This window comes from Cupressus sempervirens, chromosome 2, assembly GCF_028749045.1.
Source record: "Cupressus sempervirens isolate cs-2001-9-10 chromosome 2, ASM2874904v1, whole genome shotgun sequence".
Lineage (NCBI taxonomy): Eukaryota > Viridiplantae > Streptophyta > Pinopsida > Cupressales > Cupressaceae > Cupressus > Cupressus sempervirens.
The window spans coordinates 233303778-233331358 of NC_143119.1; the positions used below are offsets into that span (position 1 = coordinate 233303778).

At 34.7% G+C, this 27581-nt stretch overlaps 1 protein-coding gene and 1 long non-coding RNA gene across 7 annotated transcripts in view; one reads left to right on the forward strand and one right to left on the reverse strand.

The window, feature by feature from the left end:
- Positions 1-27581, forward strand: part of LOC149571899 (uncharacterized) — a 78178-nt gene that overhangs the window by 33967 nt on the left and 16630 nt on the right. For 3 of the 6 annotated variants that reach the window (XM_089813303.1, XM_089813302.1, XM_089813304.1), the window contains 6 exons: positions 5051-5170; positions 5331-5435; positions 5707-5772; positions 6023-6293; positions 17889-17918; positions 18113-18655. In XM_089813303.1, the coding sequence (XP_089669429.1) occupies positions 5051-5170; positions 5331-5435; positions 5707-5772; positions 6023-6293; positions 17889-17918; positions 18113-18165 (645 nt within the window). In that variant the 3' untranslated portion in view covers positions 18166-18655. Of the gene's footprint in view, positions 1-5050; positions 5171-5330; positions 5436-5706; positions 5773-6022; positions 6294-17888; positions 17919-18112; positions 18656-27581 lie in introns of those variants that run through there. The other 3 variants (XM_089813306.1, XM_089813305.1, XM_089813307.1) reach the window with 2 other exon arrangements.
- On the reverse strand, positions 651-3560 carry LOC149571900 (uncharacterized). Its single transcript, XR_016359883.1, has 2 exons — positions 1860-3560; positions 651-1733 (listed from the first exon to the last, which is right to left on the reverse strand). It is a non-coding gene; the product is annotated as an uncharacterized LOC149571900 (long non-coding RNA).

Here is a 27581-nt window from a genome sequence, read left to right on the forward strand (position 1 = left end):
AATTTTGAGTGTTTTTCTTGAGTGATTTCAGCACCTTACCCTGCTCCTGTTTTCACCTATCAGTGATTTGAAGGACAAGAGTATACGGATCCATGCATAGATGATTTCCTTCTCTTTGTGGAGGATGAATTTAATATTCCGGATGTTAATTTTACTCTTCCTCCCTGTCCCAGAATGTTTTTGAGTCATCTGGGCATTATCTTCCTGGGATCTTGTTTCAAATTTTGTGGTTGTATGGTATCAAGTCATATCACGTGTCTGCAGTTTCCCATATTTTAGGAATTTGAAGACTCTTCCAGGTTTGTTTGCTATTGTTCAGAAAAGTTTTTCAAACTACTTGCAATTTTTCCAGACCTTCACTACTAATTGCTGCTACTTAGTCAAGCCTTTCCAGATTTGCTTCAGAGTACATTTAATGGTTTATGATGATGTTGAGCATACCAAGGGATAAGATTTGGACAACCTATAAAAATTAGATTGATTGAATACCCATATTGTCCCACTGTTACTGCAAAGTTGAGTAAAAATATCGTGGATATATCTTGTATACTACTCAACATGTCACATCAGTTGGCCTATGTGGCACCTTGGCTAGTTACTGTCTACCGTACAAGGTAAACAGATAATTATTGCATTAAGAGACTAGAATGTAACACAGAACAAGATAGTACTTTCTTCATATAAGCAGATATACAATCACAATTACAATGATGCTTCATAATAACATTCGGATGATGTACATATATCTCCTGAAGGGGCGACTCAACTGTCACACAACCCTTCGGACACTAACTAATCCTGTCCACTACAGTATAGTTTTTACCGACAACCTCATCGCCTCCAAAAGAAAAGCTCCGGACAACAAAATAGAGACAACTAAACTACTAAGTACATCAAGACTCAAAACAAAACTAAGAAGAGGGGTGTGTCCTTGGTAGGGTTGGTGTAGCTGATGTCCTCTGTGCCAGTAACTCATTCAACTGTGCCCGCAACTTGTGTACCTACTACATCCGGGCATCCAAATCCACCTTAGCTTGCATCTAAAGTTCTAATGCTCTCTTCATTATATCAGTTATGTTTCGGAGCTCCACCTCCTTTCCATCCGACTCCCTCTTCACGTCCCCCAATTGAGATACGAATGTTGCCTTCTCTGATTCCCTCTCAGTAATGAGTGTTGCTTGCTCTTTCTCCCAAGCTGCCTGCTATGCGGCCAAACTGGTTTCTACTACGGCTAATTTGGTAGTTGTCTCCTCCCGAGCCCTCATTGCTGCTACCTAATCCGCCTCACTCTTTCGTAGAGCAAAGTATGCCTCCTCATACACTTGTACTATCTCTCGTGTCAGGTTCTCCACTACAGGCTCCTTAGCAGTCCACTCCTGCTGCATCTCAAGGGTCTCTGTATTCGGCCATCCCTATGGCTCGAAACATACTGAGAAGGCTGCTGGACAACCAACCTGCATGAATGACAAAACCTTCTCTAAATCTAGCACTATTGCCTCCAAAGCACGTCTCTGTGCTGAAACTACTACTTGGCGACCTCGAGTCACCACGTCCACTAAGTATGTCTCGACATCCTCCCCTATAGCTGCCGAGGGCTCTAGTGATGTGGGGTGCTCCCTGGCTATCGCTGACTCTGCTGCTTCTAACTTTATCTTCTTCAATTTCATCATATTCTATCTGACCAATATATAGATTGTGCAAATTTGTAAAATCCTGCAATGAGAGCAATTATTCTGGTAACAAGATAAAATTAGCATGTATTCATACAATAACCATATGCAAACAGCAGAAAAATAGTTATGTTTACTCTATTACAATTCATTAAATTAAAAAACCAAGAGGATCATAGCTTCAAATACCTCAAGAATAATATGAACAGAAATGATCATGTCATCATCTTGACTGTCCGGATTCCCTTTTTGAATTATTGTGGGATGCAACAAACCCAACCAAATGAATCACTGCATAGTCCACCCCGACCAAGTGGACCCAACAAAATTCCCTAGGAACAATCTTGTAAAGGCCAAAGTTGTAGTTTCAACTGATGATTCAATAGATCAAGAATCAAGTGGATAGAGAATTCAATGTAGCCCTCACTACACAGGGGGTCCACTCCATCGCAAGGGTCATATGGGTTCAAGAGAGAATACCCAAATAGTGAACCTACCTAACCAAGTGGATTCCAACTATAATTGCCTTTAGGCCATAGGTGATGAGTTTGTCCATGTAGGAAGAAGTAGCTCTCTACATATTTTGAAAGAAACATGGATCAGAGGAGAGACTCACATATGAACTTTGAGATCGGATTCTCATTCATTCAAATTATTGGCAGAATACATATTAAATTCTACATAGACTGTAGATCATAGTTAGATGCATCAGTTATCAGAGCAGATGAGATGAGATAAAGTTGGTGATATCAGCATGGGGTTGAAGATAGCATTGTGTAGCTGAAGACAGTCCTGGTCGGCTGGTCTCTGCTGACAGTGTTAGGGGAGGGGAAATTAATTTATCATTCCAAAATACATCACATTGTGACCTTAGTGACATTGTCAGCTATCTTCTTGTCCTGTGCTATAGTGACCGCTAGCATAATGTAAGAACCCGAGGGAACTCTTGACAAAAAATTTACTCTTACCTTCTCAGAATTATGTCAAACAATCAGCTCGCAGATTTGTATTTATGTCCTTGTGAATCTTCCTCAGAGTTACAGAAATAAACATCTAAACTGACCAATGAAAGATGTCAACGACAAACAATGTTATCACTATTTCAATTTAATCTGCCACTATTGACATCCAGAAGTATCATACATTATAACACAATGTTGCCGTGTGCTGAAAGATGTATAACAAGCACCTTATGTTCGGAATCCCCACTTCCCAAATTATTATTATCAAATCATTCTAATGTTAGCTCTCTCTCAGTTCAGAGCATAAGCAATACCATACATTTTCATGCCAAAGGTATCTCTACGCTGCTGCTTTTGCTCGCCACGTGGCCAGCACATGGGAAGCCGCTAACACAAAGGATCCGCTGCCTTAAAATATTGGTGCCCTTGAATTACCTCCGGCCAAACTCAAAACTTCAGCGGTTTCGAACTCTTCAGCAATGACTCACATCTACCAGAATTATCAAAATAATTTCGACCAAAAATATTCCGATTGCATTAATGTAGGCGACCAGGGCATCCATATCATTTCACCCAAAGAAGGAAAATATGGCGGCAGAGATAGAATCACCTAGACTCCACAATGCAAAATTTCCGCATGCTCTGTAAATGGCATATAAATTTAAGAGCACGTAACTTAATTCCGACAGATATAAAGCTCACTAAAGAGAATATCCACACAGCCAAATAGACTGTCTATACTCCCAAATGTTTTCTACACATAGAAATAGATGGCTTAAAAAAATGCATTAAATAAACTGACGCCGAAGAAGCTGCCCACCGACAATCCCACGCTCGGTATTAAGCTCCTCTCGTGATTATATAGTGTTCCGATGGCTGAAGGATGCCCACGATAAGGTTCCCGAAACAGTTGCATAAATATAAGTCGCGCTTACTTTCATTCGAACCTTCATTTCCAGGGTGAGGATGAATGCTAACTTTTGCTTGTTGCTTGACCCCTTAATCGTTCGATTTCAAAGTTAGTTAAAGTTGGGTAAAACTACTGACATTACAAATGGATGAATAAATCGAACATCGCATGAGCGGGCATAAAAAGCGTACTTTGGGTATGCTATTCTTAGATTTAGAGAGGCGATGGGATCCAGTCTTGAAAGGTTGTTATTGTATTAATTTATAACTATAAACAATTATTAAATTTAAAGGGTAAGTACTAGCTATTATGTGACACTTGTTAAAATTAAAGTTTAAAAAATTTATAAAAACTTTTCTAAATAAATGATAATAGAAGTGATAAAAAACTGGTCTCATACCATTATTAATTGTGAACCATAGTAGTGTTAGTACCAATGTCATAGTATAGTGCTAGTGCCAAGTATAGTAAAGTATGGTGCTAAGTATAGTGTCAAAGTATGATGAGCATCATTTGGATGAATGTGAGTTGGTTGGCTAGTTTACGTAATGACAATTGACATACCAAATTCTATAATGAATTGCGGTGGACATAAATGGTAGCAAGATTCGTTAAGAATTGAATTCAAGTGGTGTTAAAAATTAGGTTGATTGTAACACAATTTGAACCTATACTAGAATTTGTAGTTCATTGTATTCGTTGTATGTAACAAGTGCCACATAGTGACTAGTACTTGCCATTTAAATTTAATAATTATTTATAATTATAAATCAATAAAAATAATATAATTTATAATATAAAAGAATAATTATAATTTTTAAAATAAAAAAATCTTTTTATAATTTTTAATATCATTTTTTATACTTGAAATTATAAAATCTATTTGTCTAATTAGTTGTTATATCTAATTTTAAAAAATCATATTTAAATTTTAAATTTTAAATTTTGTTGTAATAAAAACAAAAATGTGAACTTACTCTCGTATTTTAAATGGGCTCATGTCTTTTATAATAAAATTATTAAAGCATATAGGCAAGAGCCTACAACACAATGATAACTTATGAGCCTCTCATGTGAGAGGTCTTGGGTTCAAATTTGTTTAACACATATAAATAATAATTAATCTAGACTTCACAAATTGATTTCAACCAATAAGATTTCAAAAAAGTAGTGTGTTTACTGAAGTACAATAATGATTACAGAGCACCTTAAACATCACACACTGAGCTTAATTCCTAGACCAAAAATATTAAATAGTCAAAATTGACTTATTTTTCCCAAGCTTAATCCTTCCCTTAGTATGATTTTGTGTACTAAATTTTTTTTCACTTTTTTTTGTTTTTACTGTTTTAAGTGCACATCTCATTATTTTAATGTTAGTCGATTTCACATTAGGGAGGCTTTTCCTCACCATGGCTTTCCTTACAGTGGACATTCCCGCTATTTCTTTGTCTATTATCTTTATTTCAATGGAACCATCAAATTCTGATATCAATACTTTGGTTCAGCTACGTTATGCAGCTCTCGATGCAGGCGTCCTCATTGCCATATTCAATGTTTTGTGTTGTGAATCTTCATCACGCGAAAGTGCAGGGACCCAACACACATCTCATTGGCCATCACTAGTTGTAAGTTGTTTGTCTTCTTAAGAAAAGGTCTCTGTGCTTACACTATTGTTTTGTTCGTCAACATGCACAATTCATAATGGAAGGTACTCTAGAATACAATTTTATTCATAAAAATTGATCTTTGAATTTACAACATAAATATTTGAATTTGTCATTTCAGAAACAGTATGGAACATATGAGAAACACAGAAGCTGGTATCCTCAAGTCCTTCCAGAAGCTGATTTAGCTGGTGCTTCCAAGGGAAAAGAACTTGCAGATAACCGGGTTTGTCATTTTCTTAAAAATTAATACCTTGATGTAGTTCACTCTATACTACATTTGAGCTTTACCTGCTAGGTATGTTGGAATCTCTATAACCATTAACCTTTCCGTGTCTGACTGCTGCTGTAATATGTAGTGGAGCTGGATTAAACAACATACCAAAACATGGGATGTTTCTTGCAGTAAAGTTTATTTTCCATCTTAATGGCAAGATCATGCTTCTTATGTTTATTTCCTTGCATGCTTCTAATATTTACTTCCTCACCACTTGCAGATCTCAAGAACTAGAAGGAAGCAAGTTGATGATGTGCCAAACAAGAGCAGCATGGCTAAATCAATGGTTAGGCCTGGATCATATGTGAATATATGCTTATGCTGAAATTCAGATGTAAAACTTACATTAGACAGGATCTAGGAAGTCTATATTACATTGTAGACTATCAGCTTTTACTGTTGTAATTGTTGAATCTAGTGTTTTTATGGTGATAGGTATGTTAAATACGTGGTCATCGGATTTTGTTTGTGAAAGCAGTGAGAGTGCAGGTATTTGAACAAATGCGTTTTAATCCCAGATGCTTTACAAAATGCAGGATTACAGGAGGAAAAGTGGGACTACGGGACGAAAGAATTTTGGAGCAAAATGGCAAAAACAACCAAAGCCTTTGTCGCAAGGAACTTCTTCTAAAGCTGGAGTTGTAGGAAGGTTAGGACCAGCTGGGGGATGTTGGGATTGTGGGGGAGATCATTATAAGAATGAATGTCCAGAAAGTCTGAATAGAACAACTAAGGCTCAAGCTAGGATCAATGCACCAATGCATGGGCATGAAGCAGATGATCAAGCTTCCCCCATTGAACTTCAAGGTACTTTTCTTGGACGACCCCGTTGCTGTTTTTTCATATTTAGCACCAATTAAGAGCTTTTCTCCAAATATGTTGATTAGATGCAACGTTAATTATAAAAAATTAAGTTGAGCAAAGCTGGAAGTGGAGTTTGGGTTTGGTAAAACTCAAAGGATATATTCTAGCCTCAAGGGAAGCAAAAGTTCATCTAGGTGTTACAAAACTTGAGTAGTAGATGCATTGATCACTAAGCTAGGGTTTTATGATACAATTATTGAGAAGAATTGGTTTAGAGAGCAAAATGCTATTTAAAATAAATAAATCATTGGATACTTGTAGTGCTCTAGGAAATCCAAAGGCTACAAGTACCAAGAAGAGAGCTATAAGGAGGGGGAAGTTTTTCATGAGAGGAGAAATATAAAGATCATCCAATTGTTCTCTTTTTAAAGATAACTATTAAGATCATCCAATTATGCCCTTTTTAAAGATAAATATTAAGATCATCTAATTGTGCCATTTTTATAGTTGTCTTTCTTGAAGAATTCCTAAACTTGCTCCAAAAGAAACGTATGATTTCTCAATTTATCTTATTCTCAAGATGAGCCTATCTTAAGTGCTTCACTCCATAGAAAATGAATACTGCTTGATTATAAGAGTATAAAATACAATTGTAAGATATAGCGGAGAAAAACCAAGCTTGATCTATTGCGTCTTCATGATCATCTAAGATCTTTATTGACAAAAGAAATATAACTCCAATTTTGTGCATTGATTAATTAAAAAAAAAAATACATAGCTTCCTTACATAATTGACAATCTATTCAACCAAAAGAAAGAGGTCACAATTTTTTGATGATCTATTTGACCAAATGAAAGGGGTCACAATTTTGTGAAAAAATGGATATAAGATAAGTTTAGTTAACTATAACCAATGTAGGATCAAGAATGGTAATATTATAAAGAAATATTTAAGACTGGATATTGCCACTCTAAGTTGTTATGAATCATGTTCTTCTAACTATTTGAACAAATTTGTAATAGTATTCTTGAACATTATTCTAATTTATTCCAAAGAACCACGGAAGCATATGATTCATTTAAGAATCTAGTACTATATATTAGGAGCATAAATTTTTACACAAAATTAACCGAGTGTCTTTTCAATTCAAGATACATCATCTAGGATATATTATAACCAACAAGAAATTTTAGTGGATCTTAAGATCCAAGCTATTGTCAAGTAGCCTACCTCATAAGTATTGGAATGTTATAATATTTCTTTAATGGTCATCTTGGTTAGTCTTTAGTTTATTCTAGGTGGTTTCTCATTCCGTCTTTAGTTCACAGTTATTTATTTTAGAAACATCATCTTTGTAAACCTATATAAGGACCTTTCATATCCTTTGTTTAATACAACTACAAGAACAACATTGATTTACCATGACATGGCATCAGAGCAGGTCGATGGGATTTCATAAAGTTTGGTGAATTTTTTAAGAAAAAAATCGTGCCTTTTTTTATGTGGATTTTTTTCTCAAAAGATTTTTTTTTTCAAGTTTTAAAAATAAAAATCATTAGAGATATTTTATGAAATTTGTGATTTCTCTTTGAATCATTTTGTTGAAAATATCAAGCCTAGTTGAGGGCTTTGACTCCATGATTTCTTGGTTTGGGAAAAAGTTTATGATTTTCAAAGGTTGTATGTACTTGCATGTTCTTTTTGTGAGTTGTATGTTCTTACATGTATTGTTTTACTATGTGAAGTCTCAAGTTTGTCATATCTAGGTTTCTTTGGTGAGTTTTCATTATTTTATCCTTCAAAAAATCATCGCTAGCCTTTTATAATTTTTTCCTCAAAAATTATCTAGTGGGTTTGTAATTTTTTAATTAAAATTTATCTATTGGGTTTATAATTTTTCTTCAAAAATTCTCCTAAAATATTGTGGCTTTAACAATTCATTTTAGGGCATCGTGCTCATTTGAAAAGTTTGGAGGGTTTTATGATTTTTCCTCAAAATTGTGCTAGCTATCTTGAATGTTTATCCTTGTTTGGAGGGAACATCAACTCAATTATCCAACATCAAGTTGAATGTTTGTGATGATATATGAAGATGAATAAGACACTGTAATAGATACTTTTCAAAAAAAACTTTACTTTCAAATGTGTATTACTAAAAAATCATAAAGCATTTGAAGACATGTAAACTAGTGATTTGTAGCATTTTGTGTCTAGTTTCTAAAACTATTTAAAAAAAAAAATTCAACGTGATTGAAGTCCATTATGTTATCTCCTTCGAGAAGTGGAATATAAGAAAAATCAACATTTTTTAAGAGTGAAGGTCATTTTGATCAACATAACTTTTTTTTAAAATTATGACAATGATAAAATTCTTTCAAGGTTAGAATGTTAACATCAATACCTAGGCATTTTAGTTGGTTTTGTTAAGTTTCATTAAAAAATGTAGATTCTATTCAATGACAAAGTGACGTTAACAATAAATTAGACATAGGTTGATTTTGACTAATATAATTTGTTTTGTATAGATCGAAATGAAATTTTTCTTGTTTTGTTAGAAAGGTAACACACATACCTTGGTAGAACATATTTATAAAAAAATGTATATCTTCTATTTTTTCTGAAGCTTCAAACTAAGACTTGCGAGATGGCCAAACAATCTATATTTAATAAAACTACAAATAAAACATCACAATAAACATAATTTATAATAAAATTATGGTCAATGGAAAGCTTATTCAGAGTAGAACAAGGTGGTATATTTAGTTTTAAAAAAACAACCCTATTTAGCCATTGTTTGAGCCCCAGAAGGGCATAATTTGAGGTGAAAACTACCTAATAAAATTTGCAAAAGAAAAAATTAAGGGGCTTTGAATGAAGGGTGCTTCAAACGAAGCCTTCGGAAGGGCTTTGAATGAAGCCCCCCAATACCATTTCATGTGGTGCCAAGGATGCTTTCATCAAAGCCCCCTTGGCACTTTTTAGCATCTACAAGGCTTCAATCAAAGCCCTAGGCATCAATCGAAGCCTTGTAGTTGTCAAGAGGTGCCAAGGGGGGCTTCGATCAAAGCCTACTATTGATGTGCCATGTGGAGCTTTCAATGAAGCCCAGGGCTTCACTCGAACATCCTAGTAGATGGGCTTCAATTGAAGCCCTTAAGGTATCCTTACTAGAGGTAATCTGGATCCCTGCAAATAACTACACAACAAAACACAATACAAAATACACAATCTGATACCAAATACAACTCTTTATTCATATAACAACTATTTATATGTAATGTGCCCAGCTGTAAGGCCTTCCATGTTAGGGCCAATTACAAAAAGTAATTACAAAACAGCTCTACAAGATCTGTCAAGAGCCAGCCCTACACTAGCTAGTCTAGATCTACACTCTGGAAGAAAACCCCAAGGAAATCTCAACTTGTTCTCACAAGCCCACCAAGCAATCTCCTAGTTTACCAAGCCATAGCCAGTAGCCCTTCTCAAATTTTTCTCCTATACTTCATCCTCTTCTCCAAGCTGGATGAATCCTACCATCTTTGATTCACTCCTCCAAAAATGAATGAATGCCTAAAGACTCCACAAGACCCCCTACTTATACCCAACTAAGCCACAAGTCACTCTAGCCCATTACAAATTTAATTAAGCCCTTACATTAAATTCCCATGCAAGCCACAAGTTGGCTAAAACAGAAATTAAATGCCAAAGTTAGCTCATAGACAACTTGGGCACCACAGAGACCAAGACCAAATTGAGCGTCAGAAACCACCACCAAATATCAACATTCCACCAAGCATAATCGAGCTCCATCATTGATCGATCCAATTTAGGCAACATTGCAACCAAACCATGCAGACCAAACTGAGCTCATAGCTCGCAAGTATATGCCAAGTTCCACCAATAATCGAGCTACTCGAGAAACACTAGTGTCGAGTTCCTCCTTTGTAGATTGAGTCCCTTCAATAAATGAGCAACTTGGGAAACATTGCAGCCAAGCTACACCAAGCTCCTAGTATGTTCGAGTTCTTGCAAACATCGTCGAGCTCCTTCGATGATCGAGTGCCCCCAAGCTATGTCGACCTCCTTTGATAACCGAGTACCTCCAAGATCACCAAATCTATTCATCCACTGAGTTCTCAACCAAGAACTACCAAGATATGACTGAGTAACCTCTATTGAGCACCTCTTCATCAACCGAGTACCAGTCCAAGCACCCTCCAAAGAAACTAAAGCCTCCTCCCATGAACTCCAAAGTAACCATCGAGAAAACCCAAGATGCTCCTGCATCAGACTCCCCAGGTAAATAGAAAAGTGTGTCCCACACTGTTATGTCCAAAGAAAGATCAACAACCATCTTCATCTTCACCAAAGGCCTCTACTCCAACAGGGACAAGAAAATCAACATGCAAAACATCCACATCTACAGCCATATGTCAAACACTAGAATCTCAATCATCCGATCAACATGCTCACTCCCAGGAACAAACTGAATAGAATGCTTCATCAACAAAACCTCATTAGTAACTAGTGAATCCACACCAATAATAACAAACTCTGCATTAGAAAAAATATGTAGATCTCCATCAAAACATGCCAGACTCACAACATCAATAATCTCATTGCTCATAAAAAGATGCTCTGTAATACACAACTCACCACCGCCAACAATCAGATCATCCACAACCAAGTTCTCTACAATCTCCATGTTAGACTTAACCAACTGATCATGAAAACCAATCTCAATCTCAATATCAACAAGATTAGAAATCTCCTTGGTAAGCTCAAGTATTTTAGCAACAACTACCAATTGCTCTACAAGTTTCACATCAAACTCCACAAAATGATCAAAACCAACCTCACATACCTTTGTTACCTGAGGTATGCAATCTTGTTATGCCATCTTCTCTCATAGACAAATCTTCTAACTAGCTAGACAACTCTCTTCCTGATCCATAGACTTCAACTCTAAAAACATCTACAGAATGTCCTCCCCATCCCATCCTTAACTTGATCAGCTAAACTAGCTTCAAACTGAGCAGACATCTCAAAAATCCTCCTCTCCACCACATCATGGAGATTCACAATCATCCTAGGGTCCAATCTTCTTGGAGCCATCTCCCAAGATCTTCACAAACCCTCTACAACAAATTACCAATAGATCAATTTTCCCCAACAAGATCAACCTTCCATCTTCACATTCATCAATCCATCTACAACTCCTCTCCAGTTGCAAGTCAAAACCATGATTTGCCACCTGATAACCAAGAGATCTAGGACTCTAGAAAGAACAATCTACCACCAAATCAAGATCTTCTTAGATCAACTTCTCTCAACCCAAGGCCCTGGTGAAAACTCCCTTAACTTTGGTGATTGGTCTATACTCTTAGGAATAAGTAGGGTCTTATACCACTTGATGCAGTGAGAATCCAAGGGTGCCCCTACTAGAAGTAATCTAGAACCATGCAAATAACCACACAATGGAAAGACAACACAAAATACACCATCTGATACCAAATGCAACTCTTTATTCATAAAATAATTGTTTATATGTAATGTGTCTCACTGTAAGACCTTCTGGGTTAGGCCAATTACAAAATAGTTCTACAAGATCCATCAAGATCCAACCCCATACTAGCTAGTCTAGATCTACACTCCAGAAAAAAACCCCAAGGAAATCTCAACTTGTGTTCGCAAGTGCACCAAGCAATCTCTTGGTTTACCAAGCCTCAACTACCAGCCCTTCTCAAATTTTGCTTGTATACTTCATCCTCTTCTCCAAGTTGGATGAATCCTACCATCTGTGATTCACTCCTCCAAAAATGAATGAATGCCTATAAACTCCACAAGAACCCCTACTTATACCCATCTAAGCCACAAGTTGGCCTAGCCCATTAAAAATTAGAATAAACCCTTACATTAAATGTCCATGCAACCCACAAGTCAGATGCAACACAAATTAAATACCCATACACAAATTAAATGTCAAAGTTAGCTCACAGACAACTCGGGCACCATAGAGACCAAGAAAAAATTGAGTGTCAGAAACCACCACCGAGCATTAACATTCCACCAAGCATAATTGAGATCCATCATTGACAGAGACAACTTAGGAAACACTACAACCAAACCATGCAAACCAAACCAAGCTTGCAAGTATATGCCAAGTTCCACCAATAACCAAGTAACTCAAGCAACACTATTATCGAGTTCCTCCTTTGCAGACCAAGTCCCTTCAAAGACTGAGCAACTCGAGCAACACTACAACCAAGATACACTAAGCTCCCAGCGTGTATCATGTTCTTGCAAGCATCACTAAGCTCCTTCGAAGACCAAGTTCCCCCAAGCTATGTCGAGCTCCTTTGACAACCGAACACCTCCAAGCTCACCAAGTCCATTCATCCACCAACTTCTCAACCAAGAACTTCCAAGAGATGACCGAGTAACCTCTAGCGAGCACCTCTTCATCCACTAAGTACCAGTCCAAGAACCCTCCAAAGAAACTATTGGGCCTTCTCCCATGAACTCCAAAGTAGCCACTAAGAAAACCCAAGATGCTCCTGCATCAGAATGCTTAGCTTCATTTGAAGCCTGTTAGTATTTCCAACCCCACTTTCTATCTGATTTCTTGGTGATGGAATGTGGGTAGCATTATTGTATAAGCATTGTAGCCCTAACAAGGTACCCTCTAACTGCAGTAGTGATAGATTTTTGGGTACCATACCCACCACAATTTTCCCTTTGAACAAGGGTTTCTACAATACCAAATGAACGTGTTATGTGTTATATTTGACAAGCTTATTTGTTTAAGTTGGTAAATGTTAAATTAGTTATGCTAATTTCATTTACTAAGTATTGTGATAAGAGGATAATGATTATCAAGTTGCATAAATAAGAAAGGGAAAGTTCTAAATCTGGTTAAAACAAAAAGTTTTAGAGGATATTGATTCACCCCTCTACATTATCCTAGCTATCCTTACTATTCCAACACCACCAAGTTATATTCTAGATTACTTGTCCCTTCTACCATTACAACTTCATTTGCTAATAGAAGAGTGTTTCTTGTGAATTTATCATTAATGTCACTTTGTCATTGAATAGAATTTGCAAATTTTAACAAAATTGAATAAAACCGACTAAAATGCCTGAGTATTGATGTTACCATTCTAACCTTGAAAGAATTTTATCATTATCAAATTTTAAAAAAAGATATTATGTTGAACAAAATGATCATCACTCTTTAAAAATGTTGATTTTTCTTATATACCACTTCTCAAAGGAGATAATATAATGGACTTCAATCACTTTAGAAAAAAAAAATTTGAAATTGTTTTAGAAAATAAACAAAAAATGCTACAAATCACTAGTTTACATCATCTTCAAATTCTTTATGGTTTTTTAGTAATACACATTTGAAAGTCAAGATTTTTTGAAAATGATCTATTTTAGTGTCAAAGTTGGCCAAAAAGTAGGAATCATTATTGTGGCCTAACCTTATGAAAATAATTTGTTGGTTTTGGGAGGGTTGGTGGCAGACCAATCTCAATGGCATACTGTATTGTCTCTTTTTGTAGATCTTTTTGAAGAAGGGGGCACCCTTCTCTATTATTTTTTGAATGAATTTTGATTCTTGGTCATTTATATTTTTTCATATCGAAGGAGGGGCTCAACAAACATAATGTTTGCAAAATTTGTGACCAAAATACATCAATTAGATGATGACCATTGGGGGGAGGCGCGAGTGGGGAAGGGAGTAAATTAAAATATTATGATGCTTCTTTAATGGTCATCTTAATTAGTCTTTATTTTATTAGGTAGTTTTTTAAATTTCCATCTTTGGTTCACAATTATTTCTTTTAGAAACATCATCTTTGTAAATCAATGTGAGGAACTTTCCTCTCCTTTATTTAATACAAATACTTCAACAACATGGATTTACCATAGCAATCATTTTTGTTGAAAAAGTATTTTTGCATGTCCTGTCATAGGTTTATAGAGAATTTTCAAGATCAAATAACCTATAAAATCTCTCCAAGGGAAAGAAAAAAAGACTTTCGTGGACCAAAAAGTGCAAGTCTACCTTCCAACTATTGAAACAAACCCTTACCACCACAATAATATTGCAAGTACCAAATCTAAAGAAATAATTTGTGGTAAATGGATTTTTCATTGGACTAACTAGGAGGAGTTTGATGTAGGATAATTGTGTGACTACTTTTGAGACCTATAAATTGGAGTATCATGATTCAAATATCATACTTATTCAATCAATCATTCATGGTGATTACATGCACATTAAATTTATAGATACATTATCTTGTAGGAAGTCCATTCAAATTGAATACATAGAATAACAACTTTAATATATATTCATACAATATGATTTATGCACAAAAAGAAGATGTTAAATAGAATAAGTGATTATGAGATTGAAGTTTTCTATGCTAAGGGGAAGGAGAGCTAATTTATAGATGTTTTATGTTGTGAGGCCAACATAGGAAAAACCATGCAAGGAAGCTTTAAGTTACATGAATATGGTAGATTAATGCACAAGAAACACTCTTCTATTAGCAAATGAAGTTGTAATGGTAGAAGGGACAAGTAATCTAGAATATAACTTGATGGTGTTGGAATAATAAGGATAGCTAGGATACTACGGGGTGTGAATCAATATCCTCTAAATTTTTTCCTTTAACCATATTTATAAATTTCCCTTTCTTACTTATGCAACTTGATTTAAATCATTATCCTCTTATCACAATACTTAGTAAATGAAAGTAGCATAACTAATTTAACATTTACCAACTTAACAAATAAGCTTGTCAAATATAACACATAACACATTCATTTGGTATTGCAGAAACCCTTGGTCAAAGGGAAAACTAAGGTGGGGATGGTACCCACAAATCCATCACTATTGCAATTAGAGGGTACCTTGTTAGGGCTATAATTCTTATTCACTTTTGATGACTTACTTGGTTAGGAGTAAAGGATCTACCTTTTTCAACAATTTAACAACATTCTTCAATTGTGTCCTCAATTAAGAAATTACATATAAGACTGTTAACTCAACCTTTTCCAAGGATTTAGAAAACTACTACAGTGGTTAAACAATATCAACAATGATCTTTATAATAGCAACTTGACTTACCTTTCTTGATTAGATCCCTCTTCTTCTTTGAACTTATAACCTTCATGTGATAGATTAGTAATTTATTCCAAATCTATATTTGTCTTGAAACTTTGACCTTTGTGCTAAACCTTGATATATCTTCCTTTCTTCAATACTTCATTAAAAAACATTCACTTATTTATCACACCATCAACACCTTCTAAAATGTTCTTTACTGCTCCTTTTATAGTTTTCCTTTTTTCATTTTGATGCTTGACCTAGTTAAGGTTTTAGAACATTTTAGATTTGTTCTATGGTCACAATAAATGCTTCTAAACTCATCTAACCTTTTCTTCCTTTTCATATTTATTTCCATTGGTCCTTCCAACCTTGTAATCATAAACAATCAATTCACATTCTTCAAGAAAATTATTTCAAATTTTTACCTCTATCAATATAAACTATTTTCCTTGCTCGGTAGGATTGTGTAGTAATAAACTTTGTGGCAATTCTGAATTTGATGTTGTCCTTGAATCACGTGGTAAATACAATGTTCTAATATATTGTCGCTTAGTAAATATTTTCTCGGCATCCTCTATGTATCTCGATAGACTCGAATTGCTCGGTAATAACTCTGCTTGATTCTTTAGTTCGATAAAAGTTGAAAAACTCAGTGATTACTTGAGCTTGGGTATACTTCGAAATACTCACTTATTTCCTCCTTCATTACTTAGGAAACATAGTAGTTTGGTTGTTATACACAATTTTGATACTAATAGGCAATATGATTACTTGTAGAATAAACATTCTCCCCCTATGACATTAGTGGCAAAAACATTATGTACAAATAACTTGACCTTTATACAAGCTCCCCCTATGCATATACTTCCTTGGTATAGCTTGTGCTTTGTAAATCTTTTTCAAATTTGTGTTTGTTTGTAATATATATAAAATCTCCTTATAACTCTAAAAAAAGATACAAACAAACATATATAGTAAGATTAAATATTTTTTTTCCACTTTTTTGACACTTGTGTCAAAATAATTCTTAGTATAGAAAAATACTTTCTTTGGGGATAAGCCAAAATGTTTCAAGAAAATCCTTGTGATTCTTCAATACAATCCCTAGAGTATTGTCCTAGTTAGATCTTATTAGCTCTAGACTTTGCTTGTCAATTTTAAGCTTAGTCACAAGATCAATCATATGATCAGCCATAGAAAGACTCAGGGTGTCTATGAGAACCTTAACATAACTAATATATGAGTTTTCGTAACTTCCAAATGAGGTAGTAGCAAACCTTGACTTTCATTTATTTCTTTTCTCAGGATGCTCTCCTCTTATAGAAACTCATTCTGAAGTCATGTGAGAAATCTCACTTGAGTATAGTGTCATGGTGAAGTGCTCGGGTTTTTTTTGAGCTCATATGCCCTAGACTTCATGTCTTCATCTATTTTCCATAATTTACTCTTGACCTCTTTGGTGATGTATGGAATATCAAATAATTTTTGAAATAATGACAAAATATTTGGTACAACAGTCTCTAATGCAATAACAAAAGTGGATGAATTCTCTTTCTCAATAGCAATCTTGGTAGAGACTTTCTCTAATGCCCTATTTTCAATTCTCTTATCACTTCTTTGCATAATAGTGAGTTTGTGTCAATATCTAGATCATTTAATTAATCAATGATTTGGACAAGTTGATCCAAGATAGGGGATTTGTCATTAAATTTAATCTCTAGCACTGCTTCCAAAAGTATATCCTTCACATCATGTAGCACTTTCTTCTATTTGTTCTCTCTTCTCAATATTTCTTGCTCCTTCTTGCCTTCACATATCTCAGTATAAATAGCCATTCACTCATCATCCAAAGTATTTGGATTCCAGCTCGGTATACTAATTTCTTATTCTAAAGTTACTGGGTTTGACCTAAATGTATGTGAATCCTTCTTCCTTTTGAGCTTCATTCCTTTTTTGGTGCTTGGTGAAACATGTTGTGGTGGTGGAACTTGAATTTCTAGATTTGGCAATATGATTCTAGTTTTTGTTTGTGATACTTCTCTTATTTTGGCATTTTGACATTGGATAGTTGTGGTACAAATGGTAAAATTTCCATGCTCGGTGATGTATCATTTTCTTCATTGTTCTTTTGTTCATCACTCTATATATACTGCACTTTAGCCTCAGGTAATCTTAAAAGTGTTGTTTGTAAAATATTGGATCAATAGAAAAACTTGATGAATTCTTAGAAAAGTAAATCCTCAAATCTTTTATTCTTTTTCAAGTATTAATTAGACTTTCCTGATCATTCCCTCACTCAAAGGTCCATGGGTTGGTGCTAGATCACCTGTAGTAGAAATGTCTACATTGTGCTCTATGGAGTTTTCTCAAGTTTGAGCATGTTTAGTTTCAGTTTTCTCATTTCCAGTACTAACTTTTGTATCTCCCCCTTTTTCATGTTGTGGATGTTGCTTGATATTCACAATAGTGACTGACAAAATGTGCAAGGAACCAAAAGGTATATCATTTACATCTTTTTCCTTGGGCTTGGGGAATTCTTTGATAAGTAGAATGACTAGCTGAAATCTAGGTATGTGGGCATGTGTTGACTCTATAATTATTGTGATATCTTCATTTTTCTTTAGTTTCTCAGTGTTAGTTTGTGGTGATTGGTTAGGGAAGTACTATAGACTCACCATAATTCCTTGACAGGGTATGAGGTCAGGTTGCGCCTTGAGTGGGGGTTTAAGGGTGGCTACCCCTAATACAACTGTGGTCGCCATGACATGATTGTCAGGGATTTAGGGCATAGCCCCCAAGAATGTTTTTGGAATGAATTACAAATGTATCACAGGAAGGTGATAAGTTCAAAGAAAAAGAGGGAACTAATCAAGAAAAGTAAGTTAAGTTTCTATTGTATAGATCATTGTTGCTATTGTTTAACCACTATAATAGTTTTCTAAATCCTTGAAAAAGGTGGACTTAACAATCTTATTTGTAATCTCTTAACCAAGGACACACTTGAAGAGTGTTGTAAAATCCTTGAAAATGGTAGATCTTTACAGATCTTATTGTATACTCCCAACTGAGTAAGTCATCCAAAGTGATTAAACATAGCACTAACAAGGCACCCTCTTACAACAATAATGATGGATTTGTGGGTACCATTCCCACTACAGTTTTCCCTCTAACCAAGGGTTTTTGTGATACAAATGAATATGTTATGTTGTACATTTCATGAGATTATTTTTTTAAGTTGGTAAATTTTAAATTAGTTATGATACTTTCATTTACTAAGTAATGTGATCAGAGGATATTGATTATCAAGTTATATAAGTTAGATAAGGAAAGTTATAAATCTGGTTAAAGGAAAAATTTTTAGAGGACACTGATTCACCCCCCTCTCTTAGCATCCTATACATCACCACTATTCCAATAATTGGTATCAGATCCTAGTTCTCGTGATTGAAAGTTTTAGTACTTGAGAGTAAAAGATCAGAGTCATGGAGAAGTATAGGTTAGATAAGACTATTGTGAATCAGATACTAGAGTTGAGGATGGTCATGAATCAAATCAATGAACTAATGAACAACTTGAAGCAATCCTTAAATAGGAGAAAATAAGTTTCCCAACAAACCAATGAGACTACTACCAAGAGAAAGTCATAGAAGAGTCCTTTGATGGAAACATGTGATGAATCTAATGCCACCATAGATAATCTAATGGAGAAACACCATAGTCTTACCAAGAAGGTCAAATCACTAAAAAGGGAGAAGAAATTGTAGTCTATATAAGAATGTGTGCAGTAATGGAACAAAAGAGAAATCCTAAGGATGAAAAACAAATGATGGAAGAAGACAAGAGACAAATTACTACAAGAATGGATGCCAAAGATGAAGAGAATTCACGATTAACACAAAATCAATTTGACATGACAAACCAACTACTCGATACAAATCATGAAATGATTAGGAAGATGGAAGAAAGTGTTGAGTTAAGGACTCAAAATGAAAGACTATAGAGTGAACTAAAACTTGAGAAAGAACTAATTGAAAGAATGAAGAAATCACAAGAAAGTATCAAAATACTAGATGAACAACTCAAAGGACAAAGGTGAGCAAGAGATACAACTATCTTACGCTATACCAAGCACTCTACAACTAAGAAAGGTGAATCATCAAAGCAAGATGAGTAAAGAAGTATGTACACCAATCCAAAGCCAAATAAAATAACATGTTGTCATTATGGAAAGCATGGACACACAACAAATGTATGTAAGTGAAAAAATGGTAAGAGAAATGACACTCCTAAATTTGATAGTTATTATTATCATTGTAATAAGTATGGACATCAAGCATTTGAATGTAGATCCAAGTTTAGTTAGTCACCTAGGAAGTATGCATTTCATGGTTACTGTTATAATTGCAATAAGTTTGGTGACAAGTCACAATAGTGCAAATCATTGATGAAGTACAACTAGAAATTAAGGAAGAAAGGTAGCACAATCAATTGGGACTACAAAACATGGTATTCATGTACTACACGTGGGAAGTATGGTCATATTGCTGAAAATTGCATGAGATTACACTTTGGAGGAAGATCTGGTAATTGAAGAAGTATCAGAATGACATGTTATCATTGTCACAATTTCAATCATCTAAGAAAAACTTGTAGAAATTGGGTGTCAACGCCAAAAGAAGGAGATAAAAAATGTAAAGGAAAGAGTGTGGATGAAATTAGTGAAAAAATGAATGACATGAAGATGGAAATCATTAGAAAATGAGACATCTAGTGCAACAAATGGTGACACCTCATCCAATGGATTAGGTGCATGCATTGACTCCAACTAAGCCTTAGGAGAAGACAAGGAATTGCATGATTATTATTTTTTATCTTACACTAATTTCTAGAATGAAATGGAAGAAAGTCCATATTTGCATAATACTAGATGTGAAAAGAAAATAGTTGGGGTATGAAAATATTGCAATTAGTCAACTTTACCAAGTTTGTCAACAACTAGATGCTAGTAGTGACATTTGAGCTAGTAATACAAATTGTATGATGATGCTTTACCTAAGTTTTAGTTAAGTTTATTATTTTAAACTAATGGTAATTAAGTTCATTAAATATGCTAGAATGTAGAGTACAATGCATTTAATGTACCCAAATAGTCGAAAAGATAACTTCATTTCATATATATTGTATTTTCAATCTTCATTTTCTTACCCTATATTTCAAAGAGAAAAAGTAAATTCAAGTGATTTGAGAGAAGAATCATTTGCCAAAGATTTTTAAGTGAGAATTTATCATATAATTCATGTGCAAAGTGAGTTGAAAGAAAACTAAGTGAATTGTCAAGCACTTACCAAAACCCTGCCTAGCAAAAATGGTTGCAAGCTCTACCAGTGCGAAGAGTTAGACCAATGGAAAGGTGACTCCACTAAAATTGATTCATAAAGATGCATGTGAAGAGCTAAAATAAAAATTATATCTAGAAATTACCACACAAACATAAAAGGTGGGTGCCCTATCTACAATTCCACCTAGGTTTTACTTGTTAATGATATTCGATATTTGTATCACTATAAAATTGGTGAAGTTGGAGATCATGAATTGTGAGAGGTGTATGTAGAGATGTGTATTAATGGAAAGTTGAAAGACAAGTATAAGCATATGGAATCAACAAGTCTCGTTAATGTCCTACAATTTCTAAAAGAGTTCAAAATAAAATGGATTATGAGATGCACATGTGGTTGGATGAAATTGTGAAGATTACTAAATACGATATTCATATGGTTATCAAGTACCCTATTATTAAAAAGGTAAAAACCATCCAGACGACATCAAAAATTGAGATTGAGGAGAACACAAAAGCATAGTTGGACATAAGAGGTCTAAGAGTGGATACCATAATAGATTTGGAAATAAAATCCAAAGTGTATGTGGTTGCATAAAGAATCTTTCAATCAAGAAGGTTGAACAATGTACCATGCATAACAATATATATAGGTTATAAAATTGTGAAGAAATGACACACATGTGGCATTGCAGAGCTACAACTCAAGTAACTTGTAAACAACTTGAAGAATATCTAAGTTTCTAGGACAAATACATGCAAGTTTGATTCATTTTTGGTATGTATAGATTCTTATATATGCACAAATTTTTTTCCATTAGTTAGGATAGAAAACTAGAAATCAAATTCCCAAGTTATTTATCAAATTAATGAGTATATTTAGGGATTATGAGATAATTTTGAGAGTGTTATAAGTGAGTACTTTGAGAATGAATCAAAGGTTCAAGATACCTCCTACCTTGGTTGAGAAATATCATGAAGATGTTTCTTTTCTTGTTAACACTAAGTGTACACTAATAATACACTTATTAAAATTGTTCTACCAAGGGTTGCATGGATAGAGTCCATGGATTATGAAGTAAATACAAATTAGGAAACTAAGGCCATTGAAGCTTTGTTAAATGAACCCATGAATAAGGAGGCCCCTTGATTTGGCACATATGAAGAGACCAATGAGACAATAAAAATAGATATTGTGTTCACCAACATTGAGAAGAAATTAAAGATGTTAAGTTCAGTTGAGAGCACATTTGGTGGTGATGAATTTGACAAGCCTCTAATGATCATTGAAGGAAAAGGCAAAGATGAAGCATGAGAAGAAGGAAAAGGAAAAGCATTTGTTATTTCTGAGCCACAATTAGTAAAAGAAAAGAAAAGGTCTTCAGCTACCCTTATAAGCCCTATGACTACAAGATCTAGAACTTGAGCTACATAGGAAGCCACTCCAACATTAAAGAAAGGTATTGATAAGATCATGAAGCCAATTGTACCACAAGTGAAGACTTATTAGAAAAGGAAGCAAGCCCTCGAGTCATCTAGAAAATAGACTAAGATAAGGAGACATAATCTCATAGTAAAAGATGATGATTATATTTATGACAACGAGAAAATTAAGTTTGATGGGGTAAGCCATACTTGAGTTGATGCATACAAAAGGCCCAAGACTATAGATCAAATTGTACATGTTATTAGTGAGAGTAGTGGCCTAGGAACTTTCAAATATTATAAATATGAATTGATGAGTGATGAAGACAAGAAGAGAATAGAAGATGCTTTAATTTTCATGATGAAAAAATTCAAATATGCACCACTAGAAATTAGAGACCAAATTCTTGATGAACTTTATCAAAGGATTAACAATCGGTGAAAAAATGCCATGAGAACAGAGAAGGAAATGAGAAGTAGAGTATTGGCAAACCTTATGCCAAGATTTGGTTTGGAAGATATTACTGAAGTTATGGAAAAACAAAAGAATAGATTTGTACAAAAGCATAGAGCCATATATATTTTATCGAATTATCTAAAATTAGTTGAAAAAGACTCATAGGTGATATGGAGATAGATTTATAATATCAAGGATTCGAATGAAACAATTGGTATTGATGATACTTAAACTAATAAAGATGTTGTTCACTTTATTGGTGTAAATAAGTATTCACTATTTACACTTACTTAAGTTTACTTAGGTTAATGCATATTTTTATTATTTATTTATTACCCACCTAGGAGTATGTGCACTCTTGTGAATTGTCATGTTGACAACATAGGAGTCCACACCTCTTTTATGCACATGTTGTCTACAACATAGAAGTTAGCACACTAATTAAGCACATAATGTCTACAATGTTCTCATTTTGATCCACTCATTTAGAATGATAGATAAGGTGTGTGCTTAGTTTTCAATGCTTATCTTATCTCCTAGTTGTTTCTAGAGACATTCTAGGTGCTTCCTGAGAGGCCTTTATATACATGCACTCCTAGTGTGTTTGTATATCACATACTAAATAGATCAATGTATTAGGACATACTCTGATTAATTGATCATATCCATTTTTGGTCTACAGTTGTGCTTGTGTTTGAGTTCTTTGTTCCTGGGTGAATTTTTCCCTTAGGAAAATTCTTACATGGTATCAGAGCTATACCAAAATCTTACATGGTATCAGAGCTCTTGGAGAATTCCTCTTCACAAAGTCGTTCAAGACCATCATCTTGCTTCATCATTGTAGCCTGACTTTGGAGTATCGTAGAAATTGGGAGTGTCCAGCGCTAGATTTGACCTCACCATTGCATCCAGAACACTGATTTGGTGAAAATTAGCAATAAATATGCCTATCTCAGGCCAAAGTCGATTGTGAGGCAATTTTATTTTTGCAAACCAACACCCGAAGGATTGATTTGCAGAATTGGTATGATCATTTCAGATCTATACATTTAATTTTCAAATCTGCTTTTTTTTCATTTGCATCTCTACTATTTTTTTTGGATCTGCATTACTTTCCAATTTTTTTTTGGCCATAGGGCCATAGGAGAGATTTTTTGTAGGTGAAGTGAAGCTTGCTGGTGCAAATCAAATATTTGCATCACATTCAGAAGGTCCAAAAACCCCTAGATTGGATTTTGTTTCATCCAAAAGCTTATTGGTGCAAATCAAATATTTGCATCACATTTAAAAGGTCCAAAAATCCCCAAATTGGATTTTGTTTCATCCAAATCGGACATCTGAGGCAAAATATAGAGCCATTTGATTTTTGGAGGTGCACTAATGATTCAGAAAAAAATAACAATAGCAACAAATTTCAAACAATGATATCTTCCTCATACAGACTCCTTTTTGCAAGATTTTTTTTTTTTTTTTGGGTAGAATTTCGTGATCTAAACATTGGTGCAAGTGGTTTGAGATCTTTGTTCATGAATTTTTCTGCAACTCGCAAATCGTAAATTTTGCCACTTAAAATGCTTAGTATAGGCTCATCTGGACTCCAAATCAGGTTCTATTTTTTTGAAAGTGCATTTTTTTAGTCTACTTTTCATATCTACAATTATATTATAAGTTTTGTAGATAGAAATACTACTTTCAGAAATAGGCCCTAAATTGGCAAGTGGCTATCAAGTGCCTAAATCATTCATTGGGGGGGTTCTTTGATTCTTTGGGGGTTCATTGATTGATCTCATGGAGTCTTGTCAGATTTGTCAATCTGGTATTATACCATAATTGAAACCAAGGAACTATCACAAATGGAGTACTTTGATAATTGACCATCTAAGAGAACATCCATAATTGCTTCCTTATCTCTATTCAATGCCACCGCATTTTAATTAGACATATATTATCAACCTTTCATCAATTTCTACGTAAAAGTATGAGTAAGGAATCTTTTGCTCCTCTTAGATTGGCACATTTTCCTTATGATATTTGGATGTCTATTTGGGAAGCATATGGAGATCCTTGTGATCCTCCATCTCTAGAGGACATTCTACATCCAGTCACTCCAGCTACGGTTTCTTCAACTCCAGATAAGATCACACCTCTAGCTCCTGTTTCTCATATTGATCTTGTTTTAGCCATAGATGCTTCAGATTTAGTGCAGTAGGACCATTTTTGTCTCCCTCCATTACCTTCATGCAAAGACTTCCTTCCCGCCCTTGCAGGCCTATTCTTAGAGTCTCACATTGAAGATGTGGGAGACATTCTTGATGACATTCATCTTCTTTTTGAGGCAGATACTTATTCTTTTGTCGTAGTGAAGAATTCATGTACTTCAGCACTGTAGGGTATACATGGTCTTCTAGGTGATGACTTCTTGCCAAACATTTCAGCTCTGTTCTTGAAGTCACACACAATAGATATGGAAGACTTCTTTGATGATTTATCACTTCTCTTTGCTGAGGCAGATTCTTTGACAATTATTACATATTCTCTACATGATCAATCTTCACAAGTTAGCGTGATTATGGATACTTATGTACAACATCTATAGGAGGTCTCTTTCACATTTGAGAAGACAATTGGTTTCCTAGAACAAGTTCTACATCCTTCCTTGTTCAATCTATACTTCTCTTCAATAGTTTTGGAGGAAACCATCATCAACATCAACACAAGGACACTTGAATAGGTTTTAGAGACACCAGTCATCATAGAGATTCCTTCTCCATATAGGGGATGGATCTCACAGGTACCCTTGCATTTGTTTCTTCCAAAGGGGAGGAACATCATTCTACAGTCATGGATCAGTTTCTACATCAGAGCATTACTCACTGATTGACACACTACTTTTAAAGGGGGGGGACTACCTCATCTCCTTCTTCTCTTTTTTTGGGGAGACTTTTTCCTCTTAAGGGGTTTTGTCCTTCTCCATCTTCTCTTTTATATATACTGGATGTATGTCGTAATGGGGGGGTCTTGATTACTCCATCCATACATGCATCCCTTTTCATCTCTCTTTTTGGGGGAGGATTTTTCCCATGATGTTTTCCCTCTTTCTCCGCTTTATGAGAGATTTCATTTTCATTATGTACATGGGTATCTAACATGGCCTAGTAGCCGGGACCCATCATGCATTTCATCCTAGTTTTTGTAAGCTTAAGGGCATTCCCCTAAGTTGCACTTAAGGGGGGGGTGTTGGTGTAAATAAGTATTCACTATTTACACTTACTTAAGTTTACTTAGGTTAATGCATATTTTTATTATTTATTTATTACCCACCTAGCAGTATGTGCACTCTTGTGAATTGTCATGTTGACAACATAGGAGTCCACACCTCTTTTATGCACATGTTGTCTACAACACAGGAGTTAGCACACTAATTAAGCACATGGTGCCTACAACTTTCTCATTCTTATCCACTCATCTAGAATGTTGGATAAGGTGTGTGCTTAGTTGTTAATGCTTATCTTATCTCCTAGTTATTTCTAGAGACATTCTAGGTGCTTCCTAAGAGGCCTTTATATATAGACACTCCTAGTGTGTTTGTATATCACATACTAAAAAAGAAATGTATTAGGACATACTCTAATTAATTGATCATATCCATTTTTGGTCTATAGTTGTGCTTGTGTTTGAGTTCTTAGTACCTGGGTGAATTTTTCCCTTAGGCAAATTCTTATATGGTATCAGAGCTATACTAAATTCTTACAAACCTGATAATAAACAGATGATTATATCAATATCACCACACATGATTTTGCAGACTCAGTGCATGAAATGGTGGGAGACATCATTGGGAATTAGGAAAGTGTGATAATTGTATATATGACATATGTAGTTTCAAATGTGTGTTAGGATTAACGAGATAAAAATAACAATTACATGCAAATATAACCAATATTTGAAAAATAATAAATCACATAGAAGAGAACACAAGACATAAAGATTTAATGTGGTTCACCCAATCCATGGGCTATGTCCACTAACAACAAGTTCAATTTATTCTTATTATTCAATCATTACAATTTGATTACAATTTGTAATCCCTTACAACTCAATACTGCTTCAAGAAGCTACATTGTTATCATACATAATAAAATCTCTAATCCTAAGCCATTTTATACAATATTTTTTCTCCTTACAAAATTAAGGCTAGAATAATTACGACATATTGGCCCAAAGAAAAATATATGTCAACCATGACTGCATTAAGGGCTACCACCCACAAACCCCCCACTCGGGCCCTCGCCCAACCTTGAACTCTGTAGAGGAATTATAGTGAGTGTATAATACTTCCTTGATTACTCATCACAAACTAACAATCTCCAAGTTGGGGAATGACCAGGCTCCACACTAGATAACACTCTCCCACTCAGAGATCGATCCTGTAGCAATACCACTACTCCATGAGGCTCCCATTTGATTGAACCACCCTAGACTTAGTTGTTCCTTTATTTTATTTAGTCTAAAAGACCAATTGAAGTTGAAGAGGAGCTCATCAACATCTCCCTTGTCACTAACTTTGTAAACATATTTGTTGGATTATCATCTTTATGTATGTTGTCCAACTTTAACTATGCATCGTCCAAAATTGACCAAATGAAATGATACCGCAACTGTATGTGTTTTGTCTTTGAATGTAGAGAAGAATTCTTGGCAAAATGAATGACACTCTGACTATCTATATAAAGATAATTATCCCTCTGTGGATGTTCCAGTTCTTCCATGAAGAATTGAAGCCATATCATTTCCTTAGCTACCTCTCTAGTAGAAACATACTCTCCCTTTCTAGTGGATAAAGAATGAAACTTCTACATCTAAGAAAGCCAACCCATTGTTGTCCCACCAATATTAAATACATAACCTATAGTACTGTACTTGGTATTAAGATCTCCTACCAA